Source organism: Eleutherodactylus coqui, chromosome 7 (genome assembly GCF_035609145.1).
Source record: "Eleutherodactylus coqui strain aEleCoq1 chromosome 7, aEleCoq1.hap1, whole genome shotgun sequence".
NCBI classification, from domain to species: Eukaryota; Metazoa; Chordata; class Amphibia; order Anura; family Eleutherodactylidae; genus Eleutherodactylus; species Eleutherodactylus coqui.
Window position 1 is genome coordinate 33,337,459 of NC_089843.1, and position 16,167 is coordinate 33,353,625.

Below are 16,167 nucleotides of genomic sequence, written 5' to 3' on the forward strand. Positions count from 1 at the left end.
CCAACTCCTGAGCTCAGGGAAAGACAAGTGCATTAACACTTTTCCAATACACAGTCGTAGCCCTGAAACACTTAAAAGTCGTTTTTGCAGTTAATAGACAATGATGTTATTATTTAACCAAAACACAATGCTAACCTTTTTTTTTATTCCCACATTAAATTGTTGTTTCTCTATAAATAAATAGTGCCCCAAAGCATTTGGTTGGATGATGCTTGAGCAAATCCTAAAATGAGCCTATAAAGTCTGCCAAGGCAAGCAAACTCATGAGTCACCTGGGTCCTAAATCAAGGTAACCATGTTCAGTTTGCAAATAAGAAAACCCATGGACTAATGTGAGGGTCGGCTGTTGATGTGATGCTAGGCCGGCACACGCTTGTGTTGGGGAAGAACAGCTTTCTTGGACCACTTTGTTGTCAAAAGGCTTTGGCCCAGAATATAGGGGCACAAAGTATCCAAATACAATAGGCAAACCAACCTTCGGCCTAAATAATTGCACCATGTTACTCAGTGTACCCAACCATCTGCCACGCTGTACCCCCAACAATATCCTGCTTTTGATAAGCTGACCATTGCCCCTAAAAAAAAGAAATGAAACTCAATTTAACTTTTAACCCGTAAAACACCTAATAACCCAGTAGAGGTCATTAAGTCAGGACACAACAAATTGAAAATAGAATAAAAGTTATTTATTGCTATTTTTTTTACAATAATGCCATGATGATGCTAACTTGGCCAACCACCAAAAATACAACAAAACATGGAGGGGAAGCAATAGCCCTACTGGCCATGGTGCAGCCTGGTTGAGATATGTGAGCCAAGATGTGTTAGAGTAGGTGAGCCCTGTTGGGCCATCTGATGCATCTCTCTAGGTTCTCCCTCCAGAGTTTCATGTAAGCCGGGAGGGGCCACCAAACACCACCTCTGAATGGCACATTGCATTGCCCTTATGGGGAAGGGCAATGTCAGCCAATATCTGGCACTGTGATCCAGGAAACCCCCCTCACAGGGGAACATATGCCTGGAGATGGGCTGAATGCTAATCCCCAGGGCAAGCAAGGCTGGGTGGGGTGTTAGATGGGCTAGTAAGCCCGGGTTGTGCCCAAAACATGCCAGCAAGGACAGACAGTCCCCAAGATGGGCCTGCCAGACTGGGTTGACCGCAAGATGGCTCAGCTAGCTTTGGTTGTGCCCAAAATGTGCCTGAAAAGCCGTGTTGTTCCCAAAATGGCCCAGCTATCTCTGGTTGGGTCCTAGATCAGCTAGCTATCTCTGGTTGGTCCCTAGGATGGGCAGATATCTCTGGTTGGGCCCTAGTTTGGATAGCTAGCTGGGGTGGGCCAAATCAGCCACAGGGCTTTGGGTGGGGGCCACAACATCCACAGGAATTTAGTGTTGGTCCCAAACTGAGGCTAAAAGCACACACAGTTTTAAAATGTCCCTATTTGTGTTGTTTTTTGATGAAAGGGAACCAAAAGGCACTATTACAATGGAGTATTTGACCCTATCTATTTTGGCAGATAGAATACCATTCAGCAAATTTGATAAATAATTTACTGTCTAGCACATTGCAAAAAAGGGAAATATGAGATTCACACCATTTGCCTGAGCTAGTTTTAAGGCCACAAAAAAGGCCCATTATGTGAATGACTAGAGGCTATGGAAGAGCAAAAGGACAACCAACCATTCACAATTGTATAAAGTGGCTAGCTAGGGGGCGTGGCCTAGCAAGCGAGGAGAGAAGACGCACGTTGCCCTGCTCCTCCACAGAACCCGCACTTTAAGTGTTTTCTGGACTCAATCCAGGGACCCAAACAGGGACAAAACACACAGGGACCCTCCAGAACCCATACCCGACCTGGGGAGAGCTTACCCAGAGTCCCTCGTCGCCGGAAAGAGCCGGAGAGCCGCGGCCCGGCACAGCAGCACGCGCCCGCCCACACCCTGTACCGGGAGACCCGCGCCTGGAGATACCCGGCGGAGATCGGCAGCGGAGTTTCAGGCAGGAGAGAACAGCTTAAGAGAATAGCTTAAGGTCACCCCCGCAGAGGGGAACCTCCGTTACCACCGGCGGCCGCCCTCCCGCTAAGCATACTGTCAGCCCATAACCCACTCACCTGGGACGATTTCCCGCTCAACTGGACACTCGAGCAGCGCTCCCCCCTCCCACTCCGCTCCTCAGAAGCAGCAGCTAATAAAGCCCCACAGACAGGTGCACGCGGAGATCAGCTCCCAGGCAGGCGTCCAGCTCTGTGAAGCGGCGGCCATCTTGCTCCCCAGAAGTTAACAAGCTGCCCAATAAACCACCTTGTGTGTATACGGCTACCGGAGCAGGGCAGCAAACCCAAGCAGGGAGAAAGCTGTAACCCCAGCCCACCCATACCAGCAGCAAGGGGGAATCTAAAGTAAATCCCACACCCCACAGCGTAACTCACCTTATTTGGAGTCCAGCGGGGGCACAGGGACTTGCTTCCTGGGACTTTCAGTCATCAGCAGGCTCCATTAAGTAAATCTCCTGCCTTCTCATCAAAGTGTACCACAGCACCATCTAGTGGCCAAAATCAATAAAAGCAGGATCTTAAATCCTATTCATTCCTTCTTCAAAGCATTCTGAACTATCATTTAAAGCCAATCCTAGCCGCCAGGCAAAGAAGAATCTAGACTATCTCTCTCCCCTTGCAATTAAAGTTCGCTAAGCCGGGAAAGTGTCTCATCCCGCAAAACACCCGTTAAACAACGCTATGCTAATGTGAACAAAAAACATACCTTCCTCCCAACGTAGTGACATTTGGAAACAGATGTAATGAGGAAAAACACTAAGAGCACTAATTCGGAGACAAACAAAAGTTCTAAAACACCTAACAAATTGCTTGAAAACGAAAAAATAATCAAAAGACTTACACCTGATTGCTCAAAACCTACAAGAACAAAAACCGCCATAGAAGAAGACAAAATCACGCCTATGTCGACTCTACCATCAGACCTGGACAGTGACTCAGAAGGAGAGATGCAAACACATGACGAGGCGAATCTGAGAAATTGTATTAAAGCACTACCTACCAAAGAGTGCATGAGAGACCTCTTCAAGGAATTCACCCAGACAATCAAAGAAGAAATTTCAGAACTAAGAAAAGACGTCAAATAAATTTACTCAAGAGTACAAACCTTGGAAGATAACTATACACAAATGACGCACCACTCCGAGAGGGTGACGGAGATCCTTGTTGATAAACAAAAAGAAGCCTTTTTTCAGAAAATGCAAATTGATGACCTCGAAAATCGCTCAAGGAGAAACAATATAGGGGAATTCCAGAGACAGTATCAGATAAAGAAATACCAACAGTGCTATCAGCTATTTTCACAGAATTATTAAGCAAAACCGAAGGTTTCGACCTGGGCATCGAGAGAGCACACCGCGTCTTCAGACCGAGATCGATCAATGCAGATAAACGAAGAGACATATTCTGTTGCTTGCAAAGCTTCAAAATTAAAGAAGAAATCCTTCGTAAAGCTAGACTAGTGAAAAGGATAGCGTACGATGACAAGTAACTTATGATATTTCAAGATTTATCCAGATTGACCCTCGACCTCAGAAGACAACTCCAACCTTTAACCAAAGCTCTAAGAGATAAAGCTATAGTCTACAAATAGTTATTCCCTTTTGGCATCGCCATCTCCGGTGCCAACAGGACATGGACCATCAGAACCCTAGAGGATCTACCACACGTCTTGTCCAAGCTAGACTTAAGCCACATCAAAATACCAGACTGGACCACGGCCGAGAGTCTCCTAAATCTTCCCGCTCTTCCAACCTGCAAGAACTGTTCATCAGCAACGCCGCGCAAAACCAAAAAATCTGGTACTTATGACACGACCCCAAACAAACCTTCCAGAAGAGGACCGCTTAACGATGATACCTGAACTTCTCACTAAATAACTATGCAAGAGACCATCAGCATAACTGCTTCTTCTACATGATAACACTGTTTGCCTTATAGCTGTTATATGACTATATATTTCTGTTTCCCTTTAATTTTCTTATATCCACAGAATCTACAGACTATGTTTGGAGCCGTGGTTTCTCTCCTTTACACTACTCCACGTCCCCACAATCTTTCTAATACTCTGCTCAATAATCTGGTTCTAGTAAGGACTATGTCCTCAAGTCTGGTCCAGCAGCAAAAGGTTAGAACAATTTTATTTGTTACTGGTCCAACAAAGACCAGCTGTTATGGTTATGTTTTTCTTTTTTTATGTGTTTTGAATTCTCATGACAGTTCTGCTGACACTATTTGCTTAAGACTATTCCCTACTAAATTTAGCCATGGATGATATACACTTAGCCTTGTTTAATGTAAAAGGTATCAATATCCCACAAAAAAGATTGCAAATACTACACTACCTAGAAAAACAAAATGTAGACATCATCTTCTTTCAAGAAACTCACTTTAAAAAAAAACGACACCCGGCTCATTAAAAACAAATCCTACACCAAATGGTTCAATGCCTCTACTCCATTGAAAAGACACAGAGGCGTTGCTATTGTTCTACACAAAAGAGTGCCCCTTCAAACCCTAAACGTCCTATCCGATCCAGAAGGCAGATTTATTTTTGTCAAGGGCTCAATCGGTGATAGAGTACTTACTCTAGCAAATATATATGCCCCTAACTCCAACCAAGATGCTTTCCTTGCAACAGTCAGCAAACATTTACAAGAATTCTCTGAGGGGGATATTATTATAGGCAGGGACTTTAATGTACCGCTTAGCCCTACCTTGGACACGTCTAATGGCTCCTCAGCGGTCCCTCTCTCCAAAATCAGGAAAATTAAAAAATTACTGGCCGACCTCCACCTGGTAGACCCTTGAAGAGTTCTCAACCCTGACTCAAGGGACTACTCTTTTTATTCCTCGGTGCATAAAAAATACTCAAGAATTGATCTTTTTTATGTTAAACATTCTCTTTTAGACGCAGTCACTAAAACTTACTACAATACCATTTTATACTCAGATCATGCTCCAATTTTTACGAGGATTTCCATCTCCCCCAAAAAGAGATCAGCATCCAAATGGCTGTTAAATGACAGCCTGCTAAAACATAAGGAGGACATTGAGGTTTACAACATTATTTTGATGATAACGCAACAGATTCGTGCAACCCAGCGATCGTATGGGAAGCCCACAAGGCAGTAATAAGATGCCTCTTCATTTAACTGGGCACAAGAAAAAAGAGAGAAAGGGAGAGGGAGGTTATACTTCTTACTGAACAAATCAAAAACATAGAAACCTGCAATAAGAAAAATGTGTCACCACAATACGAAAGACAATTATTCAACTTGCGCATCAAGCTAAAAGAGATCCTGAATCAAAAATCCGAAAAATATCTTTTTCGCAAGATATAAACATTATGCCTTTGCAGATAAGTGTGGGAAAAAGCTGGCAGCCCTAATTAAAAAACAAAATGCGAAAGCCTTTATCTCCAAAATAAAAGATAAAAATTACGTGATGCATCATAAAACATCAGAGATTGCAAACATTTTCCACACGTTTTACTCTGACTTATATAATATCCAAAACCCCAATGAGCCCCTATGAAATAAACAACAAAAATGCAAGATTTCCTAGATTCGGTCAAACTTCCCAGTGTACCCAATATTCACTTACAATGGCTCCTCAACCCAATTAAACCCCAAGAGGTGTAGGAATGTATCCAAGCATCCCCAAATGGGAAAAGTCCTGGGCCAGATGGTTTTGGATCCTTGTATTTCAAAACCTTTAATGAAACCCTCATACCACATATGGCTCACTACTTCAACTCTATCCCCGCAGTAACCCCCTTTCAAAAAGAGGCTTTGACGGTACACATCACACTAATCCCTCTGCAGTAGTTATAGACCCATATTCCTAATCAACAATGACATTAAAATTTACACTAAAATTCTAGCTAACAGGATCAAGGTATTCCTACCCGAACTGATTAATCCTGAGCAAGTGGGCTTTGTACCAAACAGAGAAGCGAAGGATAACAGCCTAAAACTACTCAATATAATGCACATAGCACACTACAACAACTCCCCGCTTGCCCTTCTCACCACAGATGCTGAAAAGGCTTTCGATAGAGTTGACTGGTTATTTCTACGAATGTCCCTTTTAAAATTCGGTTTTCCAGAAACATTCATCGATAAGATCATGGCCCTATACTCCCTCCCCTCGGCTAAAATCAAAATCAACTCCGAACTCTCCCCAACAGTCCAAATTAATAATGGAACCAGGCAAGGTTGCCCTCTCTCCCCTCTATTATTCATCCTAACTATGGAAACCTTCTTAGAAAAAATCAGACAAAACAGTAAAATTACAGGTATGCGGCTCTAGGGAACACAAATCGGCCTCCTATGCAGATGATATGCTGTTGTTCCTCACGGACCCCAAAACCGCAATCCCCGAAATTCTGCATGAGTTCAAGAGCTTTGACCAAATCTCCAGCTTCAAGCTAAACCTTTCAAAATCAGAATTATTAAACGTAAACATTAAACAAGACGCCTGGCTAGAGATCTCCAAAATTTCACCATTTAAGAATACAAGCAAACAAATCACATATTTAGGGGCAAGAATATTGCAGAACGCATCAGAGCTGTACAACCTAAATTATATACCTTTACTGGAGAGAATGGAGAAGGACCTCAACTCCTGGAATTCCGTGCTGATCTCTAGGTTCGACAGAAAAAACCTAATTAAATGATTTACCTGCCCAGAATATTATATATGCTACAAACACTTCCCATAGAGGTCCCACGGCTTTTTTTCATTAAACTTAAAAACCTATTAGCAAAATTTATATGGCAGGGCAAGGGACACAGGGTCAAACATACCACGCTTATCAAAACCAAAAAATGGGGTGGAATCTGGCTCCCAGACTTTGAGCTATATTGGACCGCATCACATCTGAACCGCATGGTGGACCTGTTCCGCCAGACACATTTCAAACTGTGGGTGGAAATGGAACTCCTAGCACTAAACAGCGATCAGGGTCCTCCGCCGTGGCCCATTCCATACAACAAAGTTAAATTGAAATAAATCCGGAATCCTTACACTAGACTAACTCTGAACCTATGGCATAAATCAAACAAAAAACACAAACTAATACCTCAAATCAGCAGTTATACCCCATTGCCTGCAATAATACCGAACAAATTCAAAGCTCTCAAACAAATAATTATAACCAATCAATATCTTAAAACGCTGCAATGCAGCAACCTTATCAAGGACAAATCTGTACCCCAAGATATTCAGTTCCTAAACCATCTAGGAAACATTACACTCAAACCCGAAGATCTACGCATCATTAGAGATTCAGTGGTTCTGCACTCCGCAGACATTATAGACACAGATAAAAATTTACTTTTCCATAAATTACTTTGGAGCCTCCAACCCATCGAGTCCAATCTCTAAAATATATAGGACCTTAACACATGATAAACTTAAATCCTCTTATATAGTTAGCTGGGAATCTGAACTAAACACGACTTTTACCACAGACGAGACTAACGACATCATATCCAGGTCTCACTCCTGTTCTTCCTCCACTAATTTCCAAGAACTTAACTATAAAATAATATTCAGGTGGTATAAAACCCCGGTCCTACTAAATAAAATAGACCCAGATTATTCTCCTCTCTGCTGGAGATGCCTGGATGGCATTGGTTCATACTTTCACATATGGTTCTCATGCCCACTTTTACAACCCTTCTGGGAAGAGATGCAGAAGATATTAAGCACCATCCTCAAATCCAACATCTCCCTTACCTCCGAGGCTGTTCTCTTAAACCTAGATATCTCTGACCTCGTACTCGAACACAAACACATTCTCCCATTCTTTATAAACGCGGCTAATCCCCAGGTATTGGAGAGACACCAACATTCCCTCCATATCGGAGTGGTACAGGGAGGTGAACACGATATGTTCCTTTGAGAGAGTCAAGACAAAACGAGCAGGGAACCTAGTGGGATTCGAAAGTCGTTGGAGTGCTTGGCTCGCCCATATACACAGCCCGCCCCCACACTCCTCTATTCCCCCTGACCAACAAGGTATCTCTTTAATGACGCATTAATCTCATTATTCATTATTGCTGGCCCTCATACTCGGCCTCCGCCCCCATAGGCTAATATCCCTCTGCACTTTCAACAGAGCTGTCACTGTTTCATGTTTGTTATGTATCTGATTGACTATTTTATTTGTGATCATCCATTGTTTATCCCGATCCCCTTCCCTTTTTTTTCTGTAACCCCCCCATCCCTTTTTACCAATCAAAAATAAAGAATATATATAAAAAAGGGGCTAGCTATTTCAAGGGCTATGTGGAGCAAACTTGGCTAGTTCCTACAGGAGACATAATGCACATACTGATTTGCACAACAACAACAACCGTGTGCTAACGAGTCGATTTCCAAACTGCCACAACCCCTTTTCCCTAAGTGCACAATTACTTAATATATTTATAGGGGCAGGTCCATGATGGGGTCCAGAAATTCCAAGAGGTAGGCAAATCGATACAGCTGCCTGTATGTGGGTCCTTCCTGGGCAATGCAGGTTAATTCCCACTTATTTTGATCGTGGATAGACCACCATGCTATCTTTAACAGTTTTTCAATGGGGGTGGGAAATCCACAAGAAAAAGAAAAATATATATACATTATTATTATTAGCTTGAAAGGAAGCTCTAAATCCCGAGGTGTGTAAAAAAATGAGGCCACACAAAATAAAAATGTAGAAAAATGGGTACAAGGTAGACAGTAAGTGCATACAGGTGCTAGCACCAAAGAAAAACGTACACCAAGAAGGGTACAGGAGCTATGTTTACATACAGGGCAAACCAAGTGCGGGTGCAAAGAGGGCCAAATACAGCTACACAATAGACATTGAAAACACTATTTGCTTCACAGAGGTGCTTTCTGGATTTTCAGATATTACCTCAGCTCTACCGTAAACTGATAATGGCACCAAACATTATCCAAAACATACTCACCTTTTTTTTTGTATATAGCCACAGTGGCCCACCGTCATCTATAAGTCAAGGCGCAGACCTCCTGCTAAACCTCCACTTTCTGGACCTGATTTTTATAAGTACTGCAATGTTTCTCAGAGTGCGGGGCGGGCTTCCAAAACTGCTGCTATCAGCACAGTCTTCTCCATATTTGCTGGGGTTTTCACGCCCCGCCGATATACGGCGTCTCTCTCTGCAGGGGGAGGAGGCTGGAAGAGCCGGGAGCAGTGCTCTGAGCTCCTGCCCCCTCCCTGCCTCCTCTCCACCCCCTCTCCACCCCTCTGCACTATTTGCAATGAGAGGAGGCATAAAGGGGGTGGGGCTAAGTGCCAGTAATTAGCTCTGCCCCTGTCCCACCTCTCTTCATTGAAAATAGTGCAGGGGGGTGGAGAGGAGGCAGAGAGGGGGCGGGAGCTCAGAGCACTGCTCCCGACTCTTCCATCCTCCTCCCCCTGCAGAGAGAGATGCCGTATATCGGCTGGGCGTGAAAACCCAGCCGATATACGGTCGTCTGAATCTACCATTACATACATGCATTGTAACACGCATGTCCTATCTTTGGAAGTTGCGATTTTTTTTTGTGTGTGTGTCTAAAATTCCTTCATCTGGCCGGTTCTTTGTGTAAATGGCTATTATGGCTTACTGTAAATGTTGCAGATTTTTTGTGCAAAAATTCCACACCAAAAATCAATGGTGTATATAAATGTAGCTAGTTTTTTAAAAGGCTTGGAATATCCCTTGAAAAAGCTTTATATTTTTAAACACCTAGACTGTGATTTTGCAGTAATGTGGTTCTACAAATTGGAAAGCAAAGTTAGGTCGAATTCACACAGGATAATTTGTGCGTGTACCTGTGCATTAAACTTTTAAGTGTGTAATATGCAACAAATAGAACCAATGGCTTTCAGTGCGTTCATTCACAAGTGTGCATTCTGCATGCAAAATTGTGTCATGCAAAAAAAAGTAGCATGCACTATTTTCCTGGCACTCCCTAACGAATTTGAGCATTGCAATAACTGGGAACAGCGGTGAGTATTTTTTGGCAGGTGCAACTGCACATGACTCTAGCATGTAAAAAGAACAGTAAAAACACAGTTGCACGCACAAATATGCAACTATCACTCCACAAACACGTTCACAAAAGCATACAAATACACATACACTCTTTTGAATCCAGCCTTAGGCCCCTTTCACTTGGCGATAGGCGTTTTTACATATGACTGCCAGCGCCATAGAAAAGTGTGAATGGGCGCACAAATCTAATGTTTGTGTGTCCATTCACATGGCCCAGCGCATATACCGAAGGTTGCAATGCTGTTGGGCGTAGGGGGACAGTTCAGCTCTGCTAAGCTGTCACCCCCTTCCCCTCACCGGCTTACCTCCTTTCTCCTCCCCGCTGGCTGTTTGCAATGGAAGGGGGCGGAATGGGGGCAGAGCTAAGCTTCCACCCCTGCCTTGTTCACAGCCAGCAATAGGAGGGGTGGAATGGGGTGGAGCCTAGCTCTACCCCCACCCCGCCCCCTCCCATTGCAAATAGCCAGAGGGGAGGAGAGAGGAGGAGAGAATGAAGAGGGACTTTAACAGTCACTCTGCCAAGCTCCCTCTCACCTGCCTTCTCTGGCCACTGTCATTGGCTCCCATACGAGTCTATGCAGCGTCCAATGTATTTTGGACAAAAAAAATTGTTCCAGGCACTATATTGGCCGGTCGCGCGCTTTTACGCCACAGAAATATGCCTGTATGATTTGATGCATTGGAATCCAATGCATCAGATGGTAGAATTTATTGGTCAGCCATGAAAATAGCGCCCTATACGCTAGTGTGAACAAGCCCTTAGGCTGTATTTGCATCCAGCAAATATTGCTTTTGGCTGAAACTCAACACAGCCGCAGTGGTCAATGTTCGCACAACCTTGCAGAGAATGCTGTGTTAAAATGAAAACAGTTTTTGCTTGGTGGAGAAACAGCCTTTTCAATAAGATTTGGTGTTTTAATACACTTTCATGATTAGATTTTTTTCCCCAAGAACTTCTGTGTTTTCATCTGATTTGGCAATGCTGTTGTGTCTACTGTGTATTGGAGCACAATAGTTTCTATCCTGAACATTTTGAGAGTTGTCCTCTTCATATTTTAATAACCGCACTAGATTTCAGCATTTATTCATGGAAATAAAATGTTAAAATCATTATATTTATGACCATAGATTTTATTGTAAATCTAGAAGTTACAAACTTACAAATGTGAACTTTACAATAAGCTATAAAATCATTCACTAAGACGTAGCAAATTCAATATCACAGATCAGCAGGTAAAAGTGGGTGTTCAAGTGTACTTATGGTCTTTTATATGATGTATCAATTTAATGTTTACGCCTTGATATACTCTTTTTTGAGTTTAACTCTGGTCTAACCAGTATAATATAACATTTAGGGAAGAATATGCAGCCTAAAATGCCAACAGTTGATGACATTATAGCAAAAATTTCCACAAGAACAGTATTTTTCCCAGCAACACTCATATAAGCTGGGATAAAAGCCACCCAGACACTGCAGACAACCAGCATGCTGAATGTGATGTTTTTTGCTTCATTAAAACTATCTGGTAAATTTCTAGCCAAGAAAGAAACAATGAAACTAACAGCTGTAAGTAGTCCCATGTAGCCCAGAAGGATGGAGAAGGCCAGCATTGACCCTTCATTACACTGAAGAATAATTCTATCTGGATATAAATGAGTATTACTTTCTGGGAATGGAGGAGAAGTATACAACCAAGAGATGCTAAGTACAACTTGAAGAAATGAGCATAAGAAGACCAAACAGTTTGTAATTTTCACACCAATGAATTTCCTTTGAGAAATTCCAGGTTTGGTGGTCTTGAAGGCCATGTAGACCATAATGGTTTTAGCTAGAATAGAAGAGATAGCTACTGAGAAGGTAATCCCAAATGAAGTCTGACGAAGCATACAGGTGACATGTGTAGGATGACCGAGGAACAAAAATACACAGAGGAAACTCAACATGATGGAAACCAGGAGAATGAAGCTTAGGGTTTGGTTATTAGCTCTGACTACTGGAGTGTCTCGGAATAAAATGAAGATGCCCAAGATCATTGAGGATTTAAGAAAAAAAAGAACAGAAATTACGGAGACTCCATGTACCATTATGTCATCTTTATAAGATAGAAATTCAATAGGCTTTGGTACACACTGGTTTATCTCCTTTGGCCATTGATCTTCTGGACACTTGTGGCATAATACACTGTCTGGAAAAGAAAGAATCAAAGTAGCATACCATAATGAGAAATAAATCATACAAGTGTAAAATAATGTCTGATGCAATGTTACATCTGTTGAGAGATAACCTGATACTCAATCAGGTAAAGGTTAGCAGTTTACTGTTGAAGCTATATTTGAGGGTTGGATATTCATTAGCATAGCTAATGGTGTCAGGGAAATTCTGTGTACAGCACCAATCAGGCCCACCCCAATGCCCTGCTGCCGGCGGTAAAGAAGAAACACCACACACGGAGGTCTGGTATAGTTCCTCACACGGGGAAATAACTGCGCCCTTTATTACAGATTACATGGGGTCTTATACCCTTTGGTCTCATCACTAGGAATGGGTAATGGTCTCATTGGCTCAAATCCACCGCATAACCATACATGTAAAATCCGCAAGTTCCGCCTGAGGCAGTCAGTGTTAGACATATACGTAGTTAAACAGACGTTATCTTGATACAGCGCTTCTGAGAAAAGACCCAAGCACGCGGCCTTCGTATTCGGTTCTGTATCATCTCTGAATTTCTGGACACAACTCTCTCAGCCTTGCAAAGCCTTGGCATAATATCTGAAATGATTTTTAAGGCTACATATTAAGTTTTTTTCATTTTAGCATTGAATAGAACTTGCATACGGGTATAAAAGCATAAAAAACATATGGCAATATATACATATACCCTCACAATGGGACGACTAACAATAGTTGGACATTTAAGAGTGATATCTTGTTTAATTTAAGGATGCATAAGCTAGTGAAAGAAAATGATAAATCACCCATTTGAATTGATGGTGTCACATATTACTTTACTGCAGTGATTCTCAAGTCTATTGATATGGAGGGACTTTAGAAAATATTTCTAAACCTTCCAGGGAACATTTGTTGGGGAATAATGTTTTAGTGCCTAGTTTGGATTATGAGTTTACCAACTATTAGTCTACTGGAAAATTTGATGTGTCTAAAATAAACTAATGCCTTTTTTTTGTGTTCATTTGGCTTGTTCATGTAGTGCCAGTCTCTCATCTTGAGGAATGGGTATAAGGATCTGCCTCTATTACATCACTGAGCAGATTTGTTGATCCGGAAATGTATTCACATTAACATATTTTTGAGTCAGTAAGGAATTTTTACCCCATATAATAAAGCAATTAGTGACTACCTGTACAAATCTATGTTTTATGTTATGCTGTCAAACGTTCTCATATCCAACTAAGTAGCTAATAGAGATGAGCGAGCACGCTCGCTTGAGTTTTTGATTGTAGAGATAAACGGATGAAGTTGATATGATTAATTGTTTTAGAAAAACATTATGAATGTGTTACCTGTCTCATTAGATATCTCTCCTTCGGAACATGGCACACAGTCAAAGCAACATTTCTGCAGTTCGGGCTTTGAAGCTCTTCGGTAACCTGGGAGACACTCTTCAGAGCATGTAGACACTGGAATCTATGGAGGATATGGAATATAACACATATTGTGCTTCCTGTTATGAAAATGTGAATGGTTAAGTGAAGAGATAAATGGACCAACCGTGGGAGACATTTGTAAGTGTGTTTTATGTTCTTCATTCAATAAAATCATATTTACACTTGGTTTGAATCAAAATTTTTGATTGTTCATCCTCTGCAGCTTGTATGGCTTTTACTAATCTACAAGCTGCCTGATCCTGTCCAGTGCTCTTTTTGTCAGACACGCTCTGTCGGGTCAGTCTGTACCTCCTTCTCTTCTCATAAGCACTGATCTTAATTGCAGTCTTTGTGGCCAAACAAAATATTATTTAGATTAGGAGTGTTTCTGGGATTATAAAATCGGGCTACAAACCGTCCCCCATCAGGCAACTAACCAGGGGACGGTTTTCAGAACATGTAGCCACTGGAATCTATAGAGGATATGAAATATAGTACAAACTGTGTTTTATACTAAGAACAGCAGGGTGGTTGGGTGAGGAGCAGAGAGACACATCTATGGAGGCATTTTTAACTGAATTGTATGTATTTTATTCAATAAAATCATGTTTTTAATTGTTTTAAATTAAAACTTTTGGATTGTCTTCTGTGACTTGTATGTCTTTTTCTGATATAAAAAATGTTCCATCCTGTTCAGTACTCTTTCTGTCAGGCAAGCCCCCTATCGGGTCCGTCTGTACCTCCCTTTTCTCTTCCTCTAAGCATTAATCTAATCTAACCAAATTAAACATATATGTAAAACAAAAATAATTACAGTTTTATGAGTATTTTTGAGAGCAGAAATAAGGGCAGCAAACAGAGCCATCAGCTTGTTTGATGATGCGCACTGAACAGGATCTAGCAGCTATTATTGTACTCTTAACTCAAAAGCTGTATAGACAAATATTCCAAAATATTTAATTAAAACCAGTTGCATTATTTCTAGTGAAAAACATGCAATACAATAAAAACATTTCTACAAAGGTGTCCATACACTGAAAGGAGATCCTTCTGTATATCTTTAACTACTATACCAGAAGCACAGCAGGAACGCTGACATGGAGCCCAGGCTACCCATACTAATATAGCCATCATTTACTTGACATTTAACAAATTATGATCACTTAGCCCAATGTACTACAATGTTGTAAACTGTGTAATAACGAGTCATTACTTTAGTTACATCTCAATCTACTTCACTGGTCATATTGCATTAGTAGCCTCAAAATCACTGCTTGATAATTGTGCATGTTGTATGTTAAATATGCTACAAATGTCTAATGAATGTTCTCCTACAAGCAAACAGTCCTAAATTATTTCATTATGCCAATATAGAGCCTTCGGGAGGGATTAAAGAGCATGGGAAAATCATTGAAGCCATGCAACTACTTCCTGCTGCTTGTCAATATGAGTCTCTTCCATAACTACCCTAAAGGCTGGTTTAGACACAACGAGAATCGCTCAAAATTCGCTCAAAAGAATCTTTTGAGCAATTCTCGTTTTGTCTAAATGCACTTACATCGTGCGGTTTTTGTGCACAAGTCGTTGATCATTGAATTCTAGCTTACTAGACTTGAGTGATCAGCGGTTATCAATTGAGCAGGCTGTTATCAGCTGGCTGCACTGATAAGATTACCTGTGCCTGTGTCCTGAAGTGAATTCACAGCAGAGCAGGGGCTGTTTGCTTTTGCAAATCAGCTGTATTGTTCTATTAGCAGTTGCAGCAGTGTCCCTCTGTACCTGCATAGCTGTATAGTAGCTAATTAGCTATTATAAAGTATGCAAAGATGATCGCTTAAAACTGTCATTCAAACCATTGTTTGAGCGACCTTTGAGTGATCATCTGTCATGGTAAATGGGGTATTAGATCCAACACTGTCTTTTGTCTTCTCATCGCTTAGCTCCTGCAATGCAAGATGCAAGATTAGAGATAAGAAGGCCCCCAAAGTCAGTCATCATATTCAAACTATTAATTGTCATTTTGGAATAACACAGTATTGGCTTCAACTACACATTCACTTACCTGCATAGCTAGTACAGGCCCTCTGCTGCCAAATAATAATGTATAACTTTTCTGAGTACATATTTAATATGAGAATTTCTTCCTGCACAATTATAAATTTACTACTGGGTCTCATCTGTATTTAGTTGATTTGTGGCAAGTGGGCTTATAACTAATTGCTGCAAGGGCAAAAAAAGTCATATTCATCTTACTGTGTGTATATTACGGAAAGATTTTTTGTGAATTACTGGATCCGTAAGTCTCATCTGATCAAATGGTAATACTTGTGTTCCGTTGGTTTTGTCAGTAACATCAAAAAAATCAATGTTGTCTGCACTTACATAGTGTGAACAGTTTCTTCAAACTATCAATATGCTATACTGTCCATGATCTGTGGATGAAACTTGAT

At 41.4% G+C, this 16,167-nt stretch overlaps 1 protein-coding gene across 1 annotated transcript; it reads right to left on the reverse strand.

Annotated features, from left to right (window-relative positions):
• Positions 1-11,395: 11,395 nt before the first annotated feature.
• Positions 11,396-15,785, reverse strand: LOC136573476 (vomeronasal type-2 receptor 26-like). The gene is made up of 4 exons (XM_066574766.1): positions 15,780-15,785; positions 15,571-15,660; positions 13,634-13,757; positions 11,396-12,297 (listed from the first exon to the last, which is right to left on the reverse strand). Exons 1-4 carry the CDS (start codon positions 15,783-15,785, stop codon positions 11,396-11,398), a joined length of 1,122 nt encoding a protein of 373 aa, XP_066430863.1.
• Between the last annotated feature and the right edge of the window lie 382 nt (positions 15,786-16,167).

What these genes read in the sequence shown, in the direction of transcription:
- LOC136573476 (XM_066574766.1), bottom strand. An exon ending in CAAAGGTCGCTCAAACAATG is followed by an intron (nt 13,758 to 15,570) that starts GTTTGAATGACA and finishes TATCCTCCATAG; the next exon opens with ATTCCAGTGTCTACATGCTC. An exon ending in AGAGATATCTAATGAGACAG is followed by an intron (nt 12,298 to 13,633) that starts GTAACACATTCA and finishes TTTCTTTTCCAG; the next exon opens with ACAGTGTATTATGCCACAAG.